The 19,286-nt window shown below is 38.5% G+C and overlaps 3 protein-coding genes across 4 annotated transcripts in view; 1 reads left to right on the top strand and 2 right to left on the bottom strand.

Annotated features, from left to right (window-relative positions):
- Positions 1-19,286, top strand: part of LOC113686295 (DNA polymerase alpha catalytic subunit-like) — a 34,408-nt gene that overhangs the window by 13,350 nt on the left and 1,772 nt on the right. For both annotated transcript variants that reach the window (XM_089209482.1, XM_089209481.1), the window contains exons 32-59: positions 200-320; positions 990-1,059; positions 1,523-1,562; positions 1,684-1,725; positions 1,849-1,896; positions 2,426-2,493; positions 3,015-3,057; positions 3,631-3,730; positions 3,961-4,076; positions 4,319-4,417; positions 4,527-4,577; positions 4,879-4,919; positions 5,449-5,530; positions 13,155-13,187; positions 13,648-13,740; positions 13,972-14,060; positions 14,424-14,458; positions 14,825-14,906; positions 15,000-15,076; positions 15,207-15,262; positions 15,596-15,724; positions 16,114-16,189; positions 16,513-16,611; positions 16,908-17,011; positions 18,005-18,085; positions 18,460-18,576; positions 18,719-18,835; positions 19,061-19,157. In XM_089209482.1, the coding sequence (XP_089065608.1) occupies positions 200-320; positions 990-1,059; positions 1,523-1,562; positions 1,684-1,725; positions 1,849-1,896; positions 2,426-2,493; positions 3,015-3,057; positions 3,631-3,730; positions 3,961-4,076; positions 4,319-4,417; positions 4,527-4,577; positions 4,879-4,919; positions 5,449-5,530; positions 13,155-13,187; positions 13,648-13,740; positions 13,972-14,060; positions 14,424-14,458; positions 14,825-14,906; positions 15,000-15,076; positions 15,207-15,262; positions 15,596-15,724; positions 16,114-16,189; positions 16,513-16,611; positions 16,908-17,011; positions 18,005-18,085; positions 18,460-18,576; positions 18,719-18,835; positions 19,061-19,157 (2,206 nt within the window). The remainder of the gene's footprint in view (positions 1-199; positions 321-989; positions 1,060-1,522; positions 1,563-1,683; positions 1,726-1,848; positions 1,897-2,425; positions 2,494-3,014; positions 3,058-3,630; positions 3,731-3,960; positions 4,077-4,318; positions 4,418-4,526; positions 4,578-4,878; positions 4,920-5,448; positions 5,531-13,154; positions 13,188-13,647; positions 13,741-13,971; positions 14,061-14,423; positions 14,459-14,824; positions 14,907-14,999; positions 15,077-15,206; positions 15,263-15,595; positions 15,725-16,113; positions 16,190-16,512; positions 16,612-16,907; positions 17,012-18,004; positions 18,086-18,459; positions 18,577-18,718; positions 18,836-19,060; positions 19,158-19,286) is intronic.
- LOC113686316 (neo-calmodulin) lies at positions 6,499-8,271 on the bottom strand. Its single transcript, XM_027203921.2, has 2 exons — positions 7,647-8,271; positions 6,499-7,198 (listed from the first exon to the last, which is right to left on the bottom strand). Exons 1-2 carry the CDS (start codon positions 7,810-7,812, stop codon positions 6,903-6,905), a joined length of 462 nt encoding a protein of 153 aa, XP_027059722.1. The 5' UTR covers positions 7,813-8,271; the 3' UTR covers positions 6,499-6,902.
- On the bottom strand, positions 8,280-12,274 carry LOC113686315 (uncharacterized). Its single transcript, XM_027203920.2, has 3 exons — positions 11,707-12,274; positions 10,334-10,804; positions 8,280-10,181 (listed from the first exon to the last, which is right to left on the bottom strand). Exons 1-3 carry the CDS (start codon positions 11,783-11,785, stop codon positions 9,904-9,906), a joined length of 828 nt encoding a protein of 275 aa, XP_027059721.2. The 5' UTR covers positions 11,786-12,274; the 3' UTR covers positions 8,280-9,903.

The following is a 19,286-nucleotide window of genomic DNA, read 5'->3' as shown; positions in this document are numbered from 1 at the left end:
ATTTTGTCTTTTGGGGTAACGCCTTCCAGTTGAGCGAATTACAACCAATTGAATATAGCCGTTTCAAAATTATGATACCGCTAAGTTTGTCGTTGATTTATCAGCCGCGGCAATACTGTTTATGGAAAGAACTCAAAATTAAGTTCTTAGACTCCTTTTGTATATCGTTACTCGACTTAATCTCTAACGTTTGTGACAGAATGGCGGGCCAGGCAGAGGCAGCAGTCTTCTCGATCGTTCCATAACTTCTGGACGAATGGTGTGTGATGTGAAGATTTCGTCAAAAGAACTCATACGATGCAAGAGTTATGATTTGACAGGTTTGCCGCCATGACATGCCAACCTCTCTATGTTAACTTTCCTGTTACTAACAAAGTCGAAATTATAAAGGTTTGATTTAGGTTTTACGATAAACCAAAGAAAAGTTGCCAAATGAAAGTGCGTGGGCTTTGATGTCCTCATTTACGTGGTTGCACACCAGAGTTTTATCCAAGGACTTTAAGTTAAAACCCCTGTGCACAGCTTGATAAACTGAAACACACGAACTAAAGAACTGCTCGATAGCTCTCATTTGAATCGTTTCACCGTCGAGTTTTTATCAATTTTTTCTTTGTCCCACTCTCGTGATAAGACGAAAAACATCTTTCTCAACATTCTGCTTTGTTATCATATAAAACAAATAGATACATGTTGCCGTGGGTCTGACCAGTGATAGATCACAGTTGACGTCATAATGTGGTAAGAACATCAGTGACACACTTAGCTGTGCCTCATGTGACGTCATTTTGATGTCTTCTGTGATCTATTACTGGAATCTATTTGTTAGTTAGAACAACCTCGTACAGCAGAACAAACGGTACCACATGAAAGTACTGCTTAGAAGCTTTCTTTTCATTGGTTGCACGCTAAGGTTTATACATACGTACAAGGTTGATTCAAATATTTAAATACAACGTAAAATTGGCGCTTGTTTATTTTTCATTTTCCAGCATTATCGTGGGCTGTTCTTCAGTCAAGAAGAGAAGAGATTGATCAAGATGAAATACCAAACAAATACAAGTGAGCCTCCTCTTCCCCCTCTTTGCGCCTCTTTTGCTTAAACATACGTCAGTGTTACCTTTGATTTTGTAAAACTTTGGGGCCTAGACTTTTGCGCGCTGAACTCCAGATCAGGGGGTCTGGGCTCAAGCTCTGGCCAGGTTATTGAGGTGTGTTCTGAGGCAAGGTTCTTTAGTGTCACAGTGTCTCTATTCACCCAGGAGTATAAATGGGGACCAGCAAATAACACTTGGAGGTAACCTGAGAGAGATAGACTAACTTTCCATTCAGCGGGAGCAACAATAATTTTTTTGCTTTTTGCTTCCGAAACCGAGATTAGGTTCAATAGTTTGGGCCGCATAGCTCGTGTGCAGGTTTCACCTTTCACGTTTCAACTCCACATTTGATATCCTGTAAATTGAGAATTAATAAAGTTAAATTTTTTGTCTCTTTTTTTCCTTTTTTTTTAATTTTTTACTTTCAGCTCCACGCAGGAATTGCTTCGTATGTTTGAACTCACTTCGGTAGGTAACCTCCATCATTTTTGTTGCATTTAGCAGTTTTCGAGAATCTTTGCTCAAATCTCCTCGTTCGAAGTGAAAACAAATTTGAAAATATACTGATCTACTCCTTTTCTGTCTACAGATGGATGCACTCTTGACTCTAAGGATCATGTATGATCTAAACGTAAGTATTTTCTACACTTTTTTGTTACACTTCGTAAAAACGTTGTTCCCTTCAATGTTGCAAGGTTAATTTTACGTAGGTTTGTAATTCTAATTTTTTAAAATTTTTTAAAATTTTTTCAAGGTTTTGCCCCTGGCTTTGCAGATAACAAACATTGCTGGAAATGTTATGGTTAGTATGTTCAGCAATCTTTGCTTCGAAAAATGATCTTTTAGATTTCGCGTTTGAATGTTTCAAATGTCATTCTTTCAAATTCAATTCTTTGGAAAATCACTGCATTTCTCTCGTCACCAGATCATCTTCAATCAAATTTCTGGGCTTTTCACGTATTTTTTAATGGAAATTACCAAAAAAGTTAACTAAGATATTCTTGTGTGATGCTTCTACAGATTAGTTTACGGAAGGTTTTTGTATTTGGAAATTGTTTCGTTCGTGAAACCATGTGTAACGGAGAGAGACCAGTGTGCCTCTGTAGCGCGCGCAACTTGAAATCGAGGCTTGCCTCACTAGAAACGTTATTATGACGTTTTTTGACTGTTTTTTTAGATTTCGTTGCGGCGTTTTCCAACCACCTCATGCGCAAAGAAGCCTGAGCTAAGATTTTGACGCTCAACTTTCATTTCTTTTGTGTTTAAACGCCTCAATTGACGTATGGTATTTCTAAAAACAGATGCTAAATATTTTGTTCTTCATTTTTCAGACTCGAACACTTCTTGGTGGCCGATCAGAGAGAAATGAATTTCTTTTGCTTCACGCCTTCAACGAAAAGTAAGACTTGTGAATTCTTTATGTCGTTGCTTCCCGCAAAATGGGAAAAGGGTAGGGGGGGGGAGGGAGGGAGAGTTTGTCTTAACCAAGATTTCACCCGTCAGTTTTTTTTCCTTTTTTCCTGGGCCTTGTATACAAACATCATATTGGCTGTTTTTCAGCTGCGCGTAGGTTGGAAAACTCAACGCGTCGATAGTTATTTCTAAATAACTGTTTCGCTGCTTTGGCGGGCAAGTGAAACTCTTTGTTGGTTATCAACCATAAATTGATCAAGGCAAGAAAACCGTTGCAAATTTTGATGTAGGTGTTAGCTTCCGCAACAGCAAAGTAAGAGCGAAGAGCTATAGTTTAAACCATCACCTTTCCAGGAAAAAAAAAAGCAGACAATTTCTTGTTTCTTTTTGCACCCTTTAACTTACGTTTTACACCTGCTTTGTCCTTCCTTTAACAGAAATATAATTCTCTCTATTACTAAATTTTCATTATTTTTAACAGTGACCGTAATATTTTATTTTATTCAGGAATTTTATCTGTCCAGATAAAAGTTATGGCAAGAAACAAGTGGTATAAATATTTTTGTTCTAACTTGCTTGCTCGAGGTTTCTCTTTTCTTCTCTCGATATTTATTTCCTTCAGCTATTTTTCATCAATTTATCACAATACATTTGAGTTTACTCCTTAAATTACACTTGTTGATAGCGTGGTGTGTTTTGAACAATTTTATTTAAAGCAATTTTCAATTGGAAGTCGAAAGTAACCCGGGATTGCATTGGTTTTGCTTTACTTGGCTCTGTGATTGGTCCTCACGCTAATCTCTCAACCAATCACGTGTAAAACTTGAACCAATCACGATTTGATCGCGTGCGTTTTCCCGCGCTTTCGGTGGTTTTCTTGGTTTTACTTTGAGGTCTCATTGGCTCTACAGGGTAATTTCCTTTTCTTCTGATTCAGCTTTACAATTGATTGGTTTTGTTTTTACGGCACTTAATCGAAAAGCACTCTAAAGAGACTAGATTTCCGGGCAAGTTTCCAAAGTACAATCTCTGGAACTCGATGGGAGGAACTTTTTTTTTCCCTGTCTCGTGTTTCTGTCAATGGTTTAACTTCTTAAAAGTTTCTTGTTATCCTCGTTCTCAGGTCGAGGCAGACCACGATGAAGACGAACAACCTTCGACTTCCAAGAAAGGACGAAGAAAACCAGCGTATGCTGGGGGACTGGTGTTGGAGCCTAAGAAAGGTCTCTAATCTTTTTTACTCCGCACCGTGTTTGGTCTAGGATGCAAAACCAAACCGATGGCGCCGTAGTCACTCAGGTTTTCCTGCGCTTTGGGCCGTTTGCTCGTTTTTACATCGAGTTCTCATTGGCTATTTTTACAGCTTTCTTCACTTTGATTGGCTGTCGTGGTAACTATAGTTTTGATTATACGGCACTTTACGAAACATACTTTATTTCGACTTTTCTCTTAGGTTTCTACGACAAACATATCTTGCTGCTGGATTTCAACAGTTTATACCCGTCCATTATACAGGAATACAACATTTGCTTTACTACAATCAACAGAACAAGTTTCAACTCTAAGGGGGTAAGTTGCATTTAATTTAATCGCGTCATCTTCATTTATAGAATTATGCCTACAAAATAAAGCTCACTAACAACGAAGAGGATAATCTTTTATGAATTTTTGCTCAATCAAGTGTTTCGTTGAACTCTCTATCTTTCAGTCAATTATTTTTCTTGTTATTTTTCAGAATTACCTTTATCCGGACCATAGCACTTTACTTACAATAAAATTTATTCATTCATTACTCATTCTTATTTTATCAGCTAGCCGAGGAAGAGGAAATGGTTGAGTTACCTGATCCTGAATTAGAACCTGGCATTCTGCCTACGGAGATCAGGAAATTGGTGGAACGAAGAAAACAGGTTTGTTCCTGTCTTAGGCTGGTTGGTGACGATTGTAAGAGCATGCACGTGCCACGTTTTACACAAAGTATTTTAATTGCTTACCAACAGTATTCACTTTTCTTACTAGGTGAAGGGAATGATGAAAAACTGCGCTCGTGATTCAGATCAGTACCTGCAGGTTAGTAATGTATATTAAGAGAAATTTTCGAAAGTAATCCGAGGTTCGCATGGATGTCACATTACTTCTTTCCTTTTCTGAAATTCTCTTTGATTGGCCCATAATCCCTCAAGGAAATGTACTTTAATTTAGCCGCTTCGCCCGGCAGTTGGGCCCTTATCGCATCACGGACAAAAACTTTTAGAATTTCAACCAATTTTTTTTAAATACCCTTTTTAAGCCCATGATGTGAGGATTTAAAACGATGTAAAGAGATGTATTTTTTTAAAATTATTCATTGTTGTATGTTTTTTCTTTTCAGTATGATATAAGACAAAAGGCCTTAAAGCTTACTGCAAACAGGTAGGTTTATCATACTCGTCTTCCGTAGTCGCTTCATTTAGGGAAACACAGCAGACAAAAACGATAGGCATGCGCAAGTGAATAAATTTTATCCAGCAGTGCGTCAATTTCCCGCCCAAAATTTCATAAGAAAACATAAGAGACAACCACTTCCACGCCAAAGATACGAAACGATGGAATTGTTCGTAGAAATCTGCAGAATGAAGCAAATGTAGGATAAAGGATAACTGGGTACTTTACGAACACAAAGTTTATTTAATTACGGGTATTCTGTCAGTTGATTTCCATTTTGTTTTGAGCTTAGAAAAAAAGTTATTCGCTTTTAATTAAGAAAGCTTTACTAGTTTGGTAATGTTATTTAGCCTGAGATGACTTTGTCGGGCCGCCTATGAAGACACTTCGCGAAGAAATATGGCAAGCTCTTTAGTCACGTTACAGTCACGCATTGCTTTCACTTCTAGAGTTGTGTTGGCTTGTTCAGAGCATCTCGGCACTAATTTGGGGCTTGTTGGTTTTCTTTCTATTGTAGCATGTATGGCTGCTTAGGATTCTCCCATTCAAGATTTTATGCCAAGCCACTGGCTGCCCTGGTTACGAGCAAAGGCCGAGAGGTATGTACTATGATATTATGACAGCGTGACAGTGCGATAGCATGACGGCATAACGGCAGCGTGACGACAAGATGATTATGACAACACGGCGCTAAAGCGTCACAGCGTGACAGCATGATAGCGTCACAGCGCGATAACATGGCAGCTTGTCAATGCGATAACATGGCAGTTTTCCACCTGTTTCGATTTTAAACATTCCGTTTCCCGGAAATATTTCTGGAAGACCTCATCGAAACCTTATCGCCAGTTTTCCAAAGCTATAGCATTTGGTGGTAGTAATCTTTTCGGCTGCAAACCACAAGCGTAGGAGTGTTTTTGACTGAGACTTCTTATCTCTCTAAAGTTACTCTCTTTCTCGTCATGGAAAGAAATATCTGGTCGCATTTCCGACACTAGGCGGTACACTTCAGATTTAACCAACTGTTAAAGAATTCACAGCATTTGTCGAACCATAACGCTGCGTCCAAATCTCCAGATGGAAAAATCACACTCAGTGGAATTGCATGCAAATAAATTGGTTTTATTTTCACGTCTTTTTTTGTAGAATATTAAAAGGGAATGATAGAGATAGTGATGTACATTCGAGATAACCATAATTCAGCAAAAAAAAATTGCAAAAGCCTTTGATTGCAGTTTTATTTCCCAATAAACCCACGATGACAAATTTTTGCTTCAATTTGTTTGTTTGTCAAAAGAAAACCCATGAGATGCTTATCGTTATTTATTTATGAGGTTCGTATGGCCATTTCTGTGGAAATCTCAACAGATGTTTTAAGTTCATCAACTAAACGTTGTGGTTGACAATTAAATTCCAAAAATAATTTTTATTCGCTACGGGTGAATTTCGGAATTACTTTGCGCCTCCGCCAGACAGACGTTTATAAGACAAAACGAATTCGAAATTGCTTCAACTCTAAACTTACTAATTTTGAGATGACTTTTATTAGTTAGGCACTTGACACTGAAGCAACGACATGTTTTGTAGTTTTTATTGAAAGTTCCCGCTGACATTCAGGATACTTTTTAATTATAATAATTTTTAAGTCTGTCAGCGAATTTGATGAATTGGTCGTTCGTCAATAAAGTAAATTTTTTATCGTAGACATTTACCTATCATGCAGTTTCTTGCAAATATTGATGCTCCGTCGCTGTTATTAATGTTTAATTCATCGTCGTAATCTCTCTGTTTCTATCAGGACCCGTTCGGACTAATTGTTAGGTTTAGTAGAACTATGGAACACTTGAAAAGTTTAACAAGTTGTTTGAGTAAACTTTTTTACCGTATTAAAATTACGTTCTTTATCAATATATGACAAGTTTTATGACAATTTCAAGTTTCTACAAGAGAACTTGCCTCGTTGTAGCCGAATTTCTAAATAAAATCCGACTCGCCAAAAATTTGAATAAACTCGTCGAAATCCACTCTCTCGTCTCCCTTCGTGTCGGCCATTTTGATCATTAGATCTATGTCAGACTCGGTATGATCAATGTTGAGCCTGCGTAAAACTCTTTTTATTCCTTGAGCTTCGATGTAGCCTTTCTTCTCCACGTCAAATTCTTGAAATACTCTTTTTAAACGCCGCTCACGCTTTGTCTCGCGGAAAATCTGTTTGGAGAGTCGCTGGAAGCTGTCATAAGAAACCGTCGTGTTTGGTCGGTTATTTATACCTGTAGAATGAGTCAGATATCATCTTGAAATGGAGAGTAGACAACAAATTGTCCTAGAGTCGTTCACACATTGGTACTAATATTCACAGCGTTTCTTTATACATGAAGTTTCATGAAACCTGACACCAATTTCCAAATTATTCATCTATTTCTCTAAAGACACACGCTTTTTTTTCGTTCCTGTGTTTCCACTTCTCGTCTAAAAATGAAATATTTCTAGAAGAAAACCTGAAAAAAAATGTAATTTCCAAAGAAATACTGTCATATTTATTCATCGTCATTTTCTTAGTCTACGGGGCTTCTTATGAGTCGTTCAGACCGTGCAGTAAGGTAATTTTGGCTATTGTTTTTATAAGATTTGCAATGGACGCTGCAAGTTAATATCATGAGTCTCAACTTTAAAAATTTTGCAGTCGCGTATTAATTTGAACATGAATATTTAATTTACCTGTGATTCGAAGATGTTCTTTCAGTTCTTCATCGCCTATTTCTTCGCCCAAGTCCTTGAAGACGTGAACAAGGTCTTTCACACTTATAAATCCGTCCGAATCTTTGTCGTAATTGCGAAAGATAACCCTCATATTAACTTGTTTTTGATGGGGAATGCCCGCCATTTTGAAATTCCCAAACTGGATCGCAAGCCAAGGAATTTTCGTGGAAGCGATGACTCGTCGTCGCTCATATAACCAAAGACTTCTTCTTCCACGAGGCTAGTTTAGCTCGCAAAGCAATACACTTTCAACGAGCTGGACATTGTGTTGATGACCTATACTATTGTTAGGAAGACAAAGACTGGCTTCGATCAACTTATTTAAATGTAGTCTTATAAAAGAAGATAATTACTCCCCGCTCTAAGGAGGGCTAACTGCGATGATTTCGTCTTTGATCATTAAGTTCCTTTTGTTAAAGAGCTCATAAAAATTAAATCAAGGCTTTGAGCTAGAAAGAGTTTGTGGTAAAACAAAAGATAATTAGTCACGTAGACTGACATCAGATATCCCAAAATTCGCGCAAATTGCACTAACTTTGCTCAAATGTGTCTACAAAATAAATTACATTTCTATCAACTCCAACCATGATATTTTCTTTGTGTACAAAATTTCCGTCTTTTATTTCCTTTGATAGTGATGGCTTTAATTTTTGTCTAAACGTCATAACCACCGTTTATCTCTTTATTCGCATTTTAAACCTGAAAATCCACCCACTTCATAATTCTATAATGTGATATGGTCGGTCATGTGTGGAAAAACCAGTCAATTTGAAAAAAAAAAAAAAAAAGCATAAAAATAAAGTTTCTTAGCCCATGAAAGTATTTGGCTCCGGTTGTCTGAGTTAAGACCTGCATTTTAAAAATACGAAAAAATCAGAAATGTTTTTCCGTTTAGTGGAGACCCGAATTTTTTAGCTCTTGAAACGCTTACAAATGCAACTGCAAATTTTGGTATGTTTTGTCGACTTAATAATTATAGTTGTCTGACACTTCAAACCACGTTTCCATATAAGGTGTTTTCTTGTAGTGACAGCAATTTTAATGAAAGATTGAGGCGCAAATTGTTCTGAAAACTGTTGTAAACCTGTCACAGGCCAACGACAGGTAAAGTGATAAAAAAAGATAAAAAAACTGACTTTTAGGTATTAAAAAGCAGTTTAGAAGCTGGTCTGTTCTCTTTATGAGCCAATTTTTAAGTGAGATGTCTCTTTTTTGTCCACATTTCAACATTTAGGCTGATGTGTGAAAATTAGAAGGAAAATTGAAAGTTGGTCAACCAAAAAACAGCTTGTTGTCTTTGTTGATAAGCCAGCGGGGTTTTGATCGTTTGGTGAAGAAAACTCCGCACCGTGCTCGCTGAAACTTCCGAATTCTCACTGGCTCCTAGCGGTCTTGATGAGTGAGACCTTGTTTGTATTTAGTTGACGTATAAGTCTTTTCAACAGCTGTTTATTTGACGGTGCAACACGCGGAAGTTTTTGCTTTTTAGCACTGGCTGAACAGAAAGTTAGATTAAAATAATTTTTAAAAAAATACGTTTCAACATTTAGGGCCTAAAATAACAAAACAGAAAACTCTTTTTGTCATCCTGTACATAAAAATGAAATTCGCGCTTGTGCCAGCTTTTTAAAGCAATTATCAGTTTGTTGTCAAAAGTATTCGGGATTGCTCAGTTTTGGGTTGCTTCGCTCTGTGATTGGTTGATAAAACTCGCGCCATTCTCGGAACCAATCAGATTCAAAACTAAACCAATCACGAATTGGTCATCCGCGTTTTCCCGCACTTCAAGAACGTTTCTTGAGTTCTCTTAGTTCTCATTGGCTCCTTGTGATTATTCTTTTCATCTGATTGGCTGTTGTGAATACTTTGGTTTGGCTTTACGACACTCAATAAAAAAGCGCACCAGGTTCTTTCGCTGCCATTTAATGGGATCGTTGCGTGTTATCCTAAAGAATGGCTGCAAAGGGGACCACTCCTATGTTACTGATCTTTAACTTTTCTAGTTTTTCTTTTGGAAGAGATTTTAGTGTCTTACTTCAACTTTCTCCGAGTTTTGCACCTTACACACGACGTTAAATTTAAAAATTTGGGGCAAGTTCCATGTAAGATGTCAGAGATGATTGTTTTTGTCAGTATCCCCACTCGCTTTCTTGGCAATCTACTACATTTCGTGGGAGAAATTGTCTCTGATCACACGAAACTAAGAACCCTTCATTCAGACATTCATCATCATCATAAAATCGTCGTAGCCCACGAGCCCATCACCATCGGCGTCAGCGGCTTTTACCATAGCCTCGATTTCGTAATCTTTAAAGTCCTGACCGAGGAGCTTGAAGACTCGGTCGAGTTCAGCGACTCCAATAAAACCGCTGCCATCTCGGTCAAAAACCTTGAAGGACTCGCGTAGAATGTCTTCAGGATCGCAATCATCTAGGTTTTTCGACATAAGCGCGAGGAATTCGGGGAAGTCGATAGCACCATTTCCGTCTGCATCTAAATAACAGAGAGAAACTGAACTTACTTTTGGTCACCAAGTGATTGGCTTTTTGTATTGTAAAGCCAAATATTTCTTCCCAGCCTCCTCGTCAACCTTTCTGCCGGGCAAATTCTTCCCCCCCACTACCCCTGGGTAATTCTATTCTCACCTATTTGGTTCATCATATCCATGAGTTCCGCCTCTGTTATGTTGTACCCAAGGGAAGTTACCAATTTCTTCAGCTCTGTTGCTGTGATACAACCATCACCATTGGTGTCAAACACATGAAAAGCTTCTTTGACTTCACGAATTTGATCAGGAGTCAGTTTTGAGGATTTCAAGGCCTCCTCTTCCCTTTTAGATACATTTTTTACATCATTATTGTTTCTTTTAGCTGACAAATGCTTGTCTTTGTCCAGAGGTTTGTTTATGTCCGGGTTATCTTCGTCATCGGCGAAGATGTATTCGTCGTCGGAAATCGAATACCGATCGCTTCCCGATTCGTCCTCGCTCAAAGCCGAAGTCGAAGATTTAGTAGGTTTAAGCGACAGAAATCGTCTCAACAACTCGCCGTTCTCTGTGCTACTGCTTGGACTTTTTTCCTCGCTCGCCTTTGTGTCAACTGAAAGTGCAGCATTCTCTTAAAAAAAACAAAATTAAGAGATCTAATAAACGTTTATGTACTTTTTGTGGCTTCTCACCTTAGAACTGAAGCGCGCATTGTGAATCTTGTTTAATCTTTTACTGTTAGATAGTGTTGAAATCTTGTCTTAATAATACAAATTGTACCAAAACCAAATATCTTCGCACTTGGAACAAACGAAGTTTCCATCTCCGTTGAGTACATAGTAACAAACTTCACAACTGAACGATAGTACAGCAATTAATTGTGTTAGGTTTAGAGAAATGATATCACTATATACCTTGCGCTGCAAATGGTCTGAAAATTCTTATTTATGTGAAATACACTGCTTGTCAGTTCTCAATTATTTGATTGACTGAAAAAGACAGGAAACGCCAATATTTTTCGCGTTTAACGAACTTAAAAGTTTGTTTCTAAATACATAGATCTTGAAATTTGTCCAACCGTAACTGATGGCACGTTGATCAGTGTTTAGAGTTTAGCTATTACATAGCACGTTTGGTTCTCTATTTAATTGTTTTGTTTTCTTTCGCGTTTGTCATCGGCTTGAGGATTTAGAAATTCCACTGTTGATGCCCAATAGTAATTAAAAAAAAGAACTAAAACTTCCTTAAAAGATAAGGGCTTTCTGTTCATAAAGCGTGAGGTTAACTTGACTAACTCCCAATGAGGATTTGAAATGATACATTTAGGACACAATAAATATCCCTCCCCGAATAGAAACAAAACAGTACAGCTTGGCAATCTTTTGATGTTAGCGTAGCTCGGATTTTAACATGTGAATATCGTACCCTCTGGGCAGATTTAAGTTGTTTCCATGATTCGTTATTCTTTGTTCATGGCGAATTAAGCTCGTGTTTGTTTATTTTAAACGTATGTTGTGATCTAAAGTGGCTTACCAGCACTTTCCACTCCTCTCGCTGAGTTCTTCCCGACATCTGGTTCTTCCGCGATCGAGGTACAATGGCGACGTAACATTATAGCTTGGAAGTGTTAAAAAAACCGAAATCTTTCTCTTTCTGCAAACTATCCAGTTGACTTCTGCTCGTTCTCAAGTATTTTGTTTATCTCTTTGTCATCTTTGCATGTCTTTGCTGCCTGGTTTCAAAGGTGCGGTGTACGCTAAATAATCCTGGTTCTCGATTTCTCTCGTTCACGTTTGGTTACTGAAATTTAGTAATTTGCGTGTCACGTTAATATTTAATCCCCGTGTCATTAACCGTCAAAGTGCCACCAATATATGCGTGTGCGGCGCAATTACAGTGTAATTATCAGTGAAAAGACTTTCCTAAATTCCACTATTGTCACGTTTGACTTTCGCTGCATATTGCTTTGATTCGATTACGCTAAAAAGGTTGAAAACATCTTAATATCGAAGTGTTCAAGCATCTTGCTGTTGCATTAATGGATTATCTTTTAGTAATCAGTGAATTTAGAATATTTCATGGTTTAATCGATCTTAGATGTTTCATGGTCTTTTCAGATGCAAATTTAAAAGGGGCAGTCGGTCTTTGTTTTCAATTATCGCACAATCTTAGATCTTGGCATGATCTTTCAAAGTAGAGGTGGCATGAAGTTTAATCCAGTCATAACGTCTGGCTTTCTGTTTTGTTCTTTTTTTTTTTTTTTTTTAGTTGCTAGGCATTTAATTAAATGAATGAAGGGGGTAACTGTGGTGCTGCGTCGGTGGGAGAGTTTAACAGGGTAATTTAGTGTTATCAACTGAGTTGATAACGTAAATTGGCCACCTTAGAGAGTTTAAAGGCTGACGTTTCGAGCGTTAGCTTTTCGTCAATCGCTCTGACGAAGGGCTAACGCTCGAAACGTCAGACCATGTAATTACCATGTAATTACATGGTCTGGTTCAAATTCTAAACTCTTTTGCGTGATATGTCTGCGGAAGGGCGGGAAGCAGCTTTTTTTAGAACGCGAAAATTGAACCCGACAACACGTTATCGAACCTTCACCGAGTGATTTTCGATTTTGGTCATCCAATCAGATCGGAGGAAACAGCTCGAGAAGTCGTCGGGTCGACGACAGTTTTGTCCGATCGAAGTTACGTCATAATGTTATGCACTTCGCTGACCCAAATCGAACTCGCAAGCTCGTTGGATGTCAGGGAAAGTCTTTCCTATATGCTCTTACTCCTTTAATCAAGATATCAATTCTCTGCGCTGTTTTCCATGCATCTCTTATAATTTTAGTTATGAGAAATTAATGCTCAATCAAACAATATCCGCTAGTCGATATTTATCCTTCTCGCCACCTGTTTTGCTTGAAAATTAAAAGGGTTAAGGATTAATCTTCAGCTTTTGTTAAATTTTCATTTCTTTCGTTCCTATTTCAGATTTTGCTCAAAACAAAGGACCTGGTTCAAAATGTAAGTAATCTTGGTGTAGAAACGTGTTGTGTTTCTTGCGACAGCAATTCAAACCTTATTTTGAACTGTTATTGTTACATGTTTGTTAGAAAGTGATATTAGTGATTTCACGATAAGTAAACGCGCCTGCTGTTGGTAAAGTGAAGGAAAATTTTTCATAGAGAAAATCGAGAAAGAGCAGAGCAATTCATTATCGGTAAACATTCGTGGGTTGTAAGCCACCAAAGCACTCATGCAAGCAAATAAGATCCAGAATTTCGCACAACGTATGGACTTATAACATGCGAAGGACGCGAAATATGATAAATGTGATTTTACAATGAATTTAACTGGCCGCTCGAAAAGATCTACGTTTTACACTATTGTAGGAAACTTCGTACGTTTAGAATGTCACAGACAACTAGAAGAGGAGAAAATAAAATATTTACCTTTTTTCTTTTTTTTTTTTAAATTCTGTTAGTTGGGTCTTGATGTGATTTACGGAGACACAGACTCTATCATGATCAACACCAATACTACAGACCTGGTAGAAGTACGCAAGATCGGGAACAAGGTTTGTGATTAACATGTAACCTCTCTTTGCGATACCGACCGTTATCTTGTAAACAGGTGAGGGGAACTTACACACTCAACAACTTGCAAAGGGGACTGAGTTACGTGGTTTTCAGGGGATGTTACGAAGGAAGAAGGCAACACAGTGCTTTTTACAGTCGGAATCAGTTTGTTTTGAAAACTTTAATCAACCGATGACGGTTTTATTGGTTAACTTTCGTTTTCCTTTAAGGTGAAAAATGAGGTCAACAAGCTTTATCGGTTATTAGAGATCGACATTGATGGTATATTTAAGTCCATGCTGTTACTGAAGAAGAAAAAGTGAGTAGTCTGTCTTTACATCAGTTTGTCTGTCCTTCTGTCTGTCTGTTCGTCCGTCTATACATCAGTCAGTCTGTACGTCTGTCTGCCCGTTCGTTCCTCAATTTGAACTTTCGTCTGTCTGGCCGTTCGTCTTGTAGTCTGTTCGTCTGTCCCACGTTCGTTCCTCAATTTAAACTTTCGTCTGTTCCTACATCAGTCTGTCTATTCGTCTGTTCGTTTGTCCCTCTATTTGTGCGTCTGTCCGTCCGTCTATCTGTCTGTCTCTCTCTGCCTTGGACGTGCCATTGAAGTGTAGAATGATGTATCGAAGTGTGTAAGTGCATCATTTTAAGATCTAATTCCTTTATTCTTTCTCTCAAGGTACGCTGCCATCAGTATTTCAGAGAATGAGGATGGTAAGACGGTTTTCAATGATAAGATTTTATTTAGATCCCAGACGAACAATTTGTTAATCGGTCGACTAAAAAATTGGCGACGACAAAAAATGTGTTTGGTGCGGATGGTCAAGCGTCCGACTTAAAATTGGTAATTTTGGACGAGCCTTGACACACCCTGTTTAAATAATTCATCCCATTGATATTTGAAAAAGGTCATCTCACAAGTCTGTGTGATCTCCAAGAGAGTTTCTCAATGAATAATGTCATCAAAAATCTCGCAAGATAAAAAGAGTCTCAAAAGAGTGGGCCAACGAATTGTGGCGATGCCAATATCACATGAAATTTCCATTCAAACGACACGAGTTCGCAAAATTTATCTTTTAGGAACATTAAACGAAGTCAAAGAGATGAAAGGTTTGGATATTGTGCGGAGAGACTGGTGTGATCTCGCGAAGGATTCTGGGAAGTAAGTAACTCCATGGTCGGCAAATTAAGAAGCTAACAATGAGATGATAGAATGATAACTGTAACGAAATGTTTCTTTGTGATTTGTTTATAGCTACGTTCTGGCTCAGATCTTGTCATCACAACCTCGTGAAACGATTGTGGAGAATATTCACGACTATCTTATATCAGGTACTGTATGGCCGCTGGTCAGAAAACTCTCATTGAATGTTCAGGTCAAGAATGTAAATAATTTGGATTATATTTTACTATTGTTATAAAGCTGTTGCCGTGAGGTATTTTTTTTTTCTTTCTTTTTCAGTTGGAGAGAATGTTGCCGAAGGCAAAGTGGACATTCAGAAGTATATCATAAACAAGGTTTGAAACTTGTTTGTTTAACAGTTTCTCTTCAGACACTAAATATCAACGGGCAAGGAAGTAAAGGAATGAGTTAATCAGAACCTGATGTGTAAACAATGTTAAGTGGGGGAACGGTGCTTACCGTGAGGGCGGGAAAATATGGAATCCGCGTCATGTGCCCGCGAAAATAGAAACGGTGAAATGGCGGGAAACACGCGAGCAATTTCAGTCGCATGAAACTTATCCCCATCCACATCGAGGAAAACGGTCTGTAATCACTGAAAAATAAATGTTTCCAATAATCATTTGTAGAGTCCTTTACTTTGTACTTATCAATATTTCTTTTTACAGCAATTGACTAAATCTCCCCATGACTACCCTGACAAGAAGTCGCTCGCTCATGTCAATGTGGCCTTGCGGATGCTTAGTAAGGGAAGAAAAGTCAACGCTGGCGATACCATACCCTATGTCATTTGTGAAGTAAGTAAATCAATTTTTTCTCATCAGTTTGGGAAAACAGACTCCCACCAAGATTTTTGTTACAGGAGCGCTTTTTCTTAATGTGTCAGAAGGGCAAAGCCAAAGTAACGGTCCAAGCCAATCTGAGAAAAGCTGAACATCACAGAGAACCAATCAGGACTTGAAGTAAACCCGTGCAACTGACCGTAAGTGCGGGAAAATGTCGGTTAGCATCTGATTGGTTAAGAGGGTGATGCGAGTTTTCTAAACCAATTACAAAGCAAAGCGAAACAAAACCGATCTGACTGTGGTTTGCCTTCGATATTCAATTGAACTTGTCTTATTTAGTACATGGGTATTTGAGAGTTCTTTTTATTTGTTTTATTTACACATTTTTCGTTTTTTCATAGGATGGCTCGTCGCTGGCTGCCACTCAACGTGCCTACCATCCGGATGAATTCTGCAAGTCTGATACACTGAAAATCGGTATCCTTTGAAATACAAACGTCATAGAAGTGCCAAAATTTTATTGCTGAACATTTGTTGGTTATTTTTTTCATGATATCAAATATTCATTTTAGAACATCAGAACCACAGTTCACTAAAATTCACTGGTTGCAAAAGGCGTCGTGGGACAATTTGTGTCACTCTTTTTCAGTCACCTGTTTCTTCTCTTCTTCTTCGCAAGCCGTTTTCAACTGAACGTGTGTCGTTCGCTACCATCATGGGATTTAGTCATCTGATTATTTTATATATTTACTTATATCTTTTATCATGGGTCCTTTTCTTTTAACAACTTTAAACTGCAGACGTGAAGTATTATCTGGCAAATCAGGTTCACCCTGTTGTGTCTCGTTTGTGTGATCCTATCGACGGCACGGACGCCGCTCACATCGCACAGTGTCTAGGTATGTCGGTAATCGGTTCAAAATAGTATAATTATCACTGATACGGACTATATCCTAAGATCGTTCCCAGGGTCCTCTTTCTCCCTCCCTCGAGGAAGTATGAAAAAATAACTTGGGAACTAAGTGTACTAGGTCGAACACTCGCTTAACGTGACGTTTCTCGCGGTATTGTTTTGGTCCATATTTGAACCGTTGCTTCGGAAATATGTGGCACACGAATAGCGCTTATTTTCCTATTGGCTTGGAAATGCAGTCGGGAAAGTGTATATGACACTTTTCTTTCTAATTTCTGACAGGTTTGGATCCGTCTGGTTACCGTGGTAACACTGGGCTGCATGATGACGAAAATGACGCTTTGCTTGGTGGCCAGGCCATGATGACAGACGAGGAGAGATTTAAGGTACTGGAAATCACTAAGATTTAAGCTTACAAAAGGGGTCTTACAGGAAGAGTTTCAAAACTAAGGGCGATATTTTAAAATGAAAACCCAAAAATCTAAAACATGGTTGGAATATTCGAAGGGAAAAAATAACCACAATTAACATAATTGTTCCGGTTTATTATAAAGATGCGCGCGCTCTGATTGGTCAGCTTTGAGTCACATCTCGATACAATCATCTCGCGCGAGCTGATTATAACTGGAGCGCAACATTTCAAAATGGCTGCCTTGCATCTAGTCAATAACTCCGTGAAAATAATAAACGCGATAGAGGAAAATTCAGTTGCGAAGGGCCCAAAATATGTTACTGAGCTTGGCGGAACACCTTATAAAAGAGATATGTGAAGTTTTTGCTGAGTTATCGGCTCAATTGCAACAAAAAAATCGCAATCCTTTTTTTAGTGAACAGAGTTTACGACAAAACTCGAAAGCTGATGAGTAATTCTATTAACACAATTAATCGCCGAACGCGAGGTGAAAATTGTTGAATAATTCCCCTCGGCCTCCTTCTTAAAGATTATTCAATAACCTTCACTTCGCCCTCGGAGAATAGTTTTTTTTTAGTAGAATTGCTCATCAGCTTTCATACTATAGAAATAGTTTTGACAGTAGTAGTGATAATCATAATCTTAATAATCAAAAGCTTTTGTTAAAGCGTAAATAATACTTGTGACGCGCGGCGTGTTTGCATCCAGGACAGTTTAACGCGAAAGGAGCGTTGGAGAAACGTACAAAAATATAACAGAGATCTTTGTGGCAGTTTTGGTGCTTCCTGGGTTTGGTAGGTAGTTTGGGCGCGGGTTACACTTGTTCACGCTTGTCAGAGCAAAATTCCACAATGTGCCATTTATAACCAGAAAAGATGTGTCAACTAACTTCCAAAACACAAAGTTTGTATTTATATACACCTGAATCTCCGAATCGTCCTCATCTTTTACTACTTCCTCTATGCAGGACTGTGAACGGTTTATTGTGAAATGCAAGCGTCCAGGCTGTGATAAAGAAACAACTCTTGAGGTGCTGTTTAAAAATACTGTAAGTACACCCAGATAATCGCTAGTGATAAATTCGCGGGTGTCACCAGGATTTTTCAAAAGGGGGTCACACTGTGTCAAACAGAGAATGCTAGACAGGTTTTGGCCGCCCGAATACTGTAGGTTGTTTGCTTAAAAGAAGGGCTTGCAAAGAGGGGGGGAGAGGTGGGGGTTGTCATGGGCACCCCAGGACCTCCCTCTCGCCACGCTCTCGAAATTTATGAAGCTGCAACCAGTACTCTCCCCTCCACTTATCTCTGTTTTCATACATCTGGCACTCATTTAGTGTACTGCATGTTACAACCATTTTTTTGTTCTGACACGATTTGAGTCGTTTCTGTTTACTTACGTCATGCGATGCTCTTTATTTTACAGTCCGACCCATTTGGCCTCAATGATACATGTCCCGGGTGTAGAACCGAGTATAGCGCGGGCGCTGTTTCAAACCAACTCACAATTGCCATGCGCAAACATATTAAGGAGTACTACATGGTAAGACGATGGATTCTTGATTCCAATCTAAAAAAAAGTATTCGAGGGAGATATTCTTTTATTCTCAAGTACTTCAAGGTAAAGAAAATAACTGAACTTGCTTCACTCTTTAAACACAGTTTTAAAATTTTTAATGTCACAGGGATGGCAAAAATGCGACGACCCTTCCTGTGGTTACACCACACGCCAGGTGCCCCTGACACTTCAGCGGGGCGCCCCCATGTGCACGTCCTGTTTCAGGGCTCATTTACATCCAGCGGTAAGTAGAGTAACCGATTTTTGTTTTTTAATCAAACAGTTCCCTCTACTTAATCACTGCGTGGTTCATTTATCGAAAGCCATGAATGGTACTTTAAATTTGAAGAAAGGCTTTTACATAATAGCAGACACACTCATCAGCCAGCAATTATATGCAGAACTGATGTTCAGATCTTGTTGGTCAAAGAGTCATCTTTATCTTTTTTGTTTATATCCCGTTTAACAGTATTCAGACACGGCGCTGTACACACAGCTCTTGTATTACTCGCGCTTGTTCGACTATGAGTACGCCCTCAAGAATTCCAAGGAAGAAATAAAGAAACGTAAGTTAAAAAACTATTAAGTGGCTCGCCTTGAACAGAATCCGAAGGAGATCGCTTATGAACGCTTGTGATCTTTGAGTATGGATATATTAAAACCTTTCGCTCATTCACTCTGACGAAGGGCTAACG

This window comes from Pocillopora damicornis, chromosome 6 (assembly GCF_964200805.1).
Source record: "Pocillopora damicornis chromosome 6, jaPocDami1.2, whole genome shotgun sequence".
Taxonomy (NCBI): Eukaryota; Metazoa; Cnidaria; class Anthozoa; order Scleractinia; family Pocilloporidae; genus Pocillopora; species Pocillopora damicornis.
The sequence above is the reverse complement of the archived record's forward strand: the minus strand, read 5'-3'. Positions and strand labels throughout refer to the sequence as shown.

What these genes read in the sequence shown, in the direction of transcription:
- LOC113686315 (XM_027203920.2), bottom strand. Translation starts at nt 11,785, where the DNA reads ATGTTACGTCGCCATTGTACCTCGATCGCGGAAGAACCAGATGTCGGG. An exon ending in GAGAGGAGTGGAAAGTGCTG is followed by an intron (nt 10,805 to 11,706) that starts GTAAGCCACTTT and finishes GTTTTTTTTAAG; the next exon opens with AGAATGCTGCACTTTCAGTT. An exon ending in GGATATGATGAACCAAATAG is followed by an intron (nt 10,182 to 10,333) that starts GTGAGAATAGAA and finishes TCTGTTATTTAG; the next exon opens with ATGCAGACGGAAATGGTGCT.
- LOC113686316 (XM_027203921.2), bottom strand. Translation starts at nt 7,812, where the DNA reads ATGGCGGGCATTCCCCATCAAAAACAAGTTAATATGAGGGTTATCTTT. An exon ending in AGAACATCTTCGAATCACAG is followed by an intron (nt 7,199 to 7,646) that starts GTAAATTAAATA and finishes CTCATTCTACAG; the next exon opens with GTATAAATAACCGACCAAAC.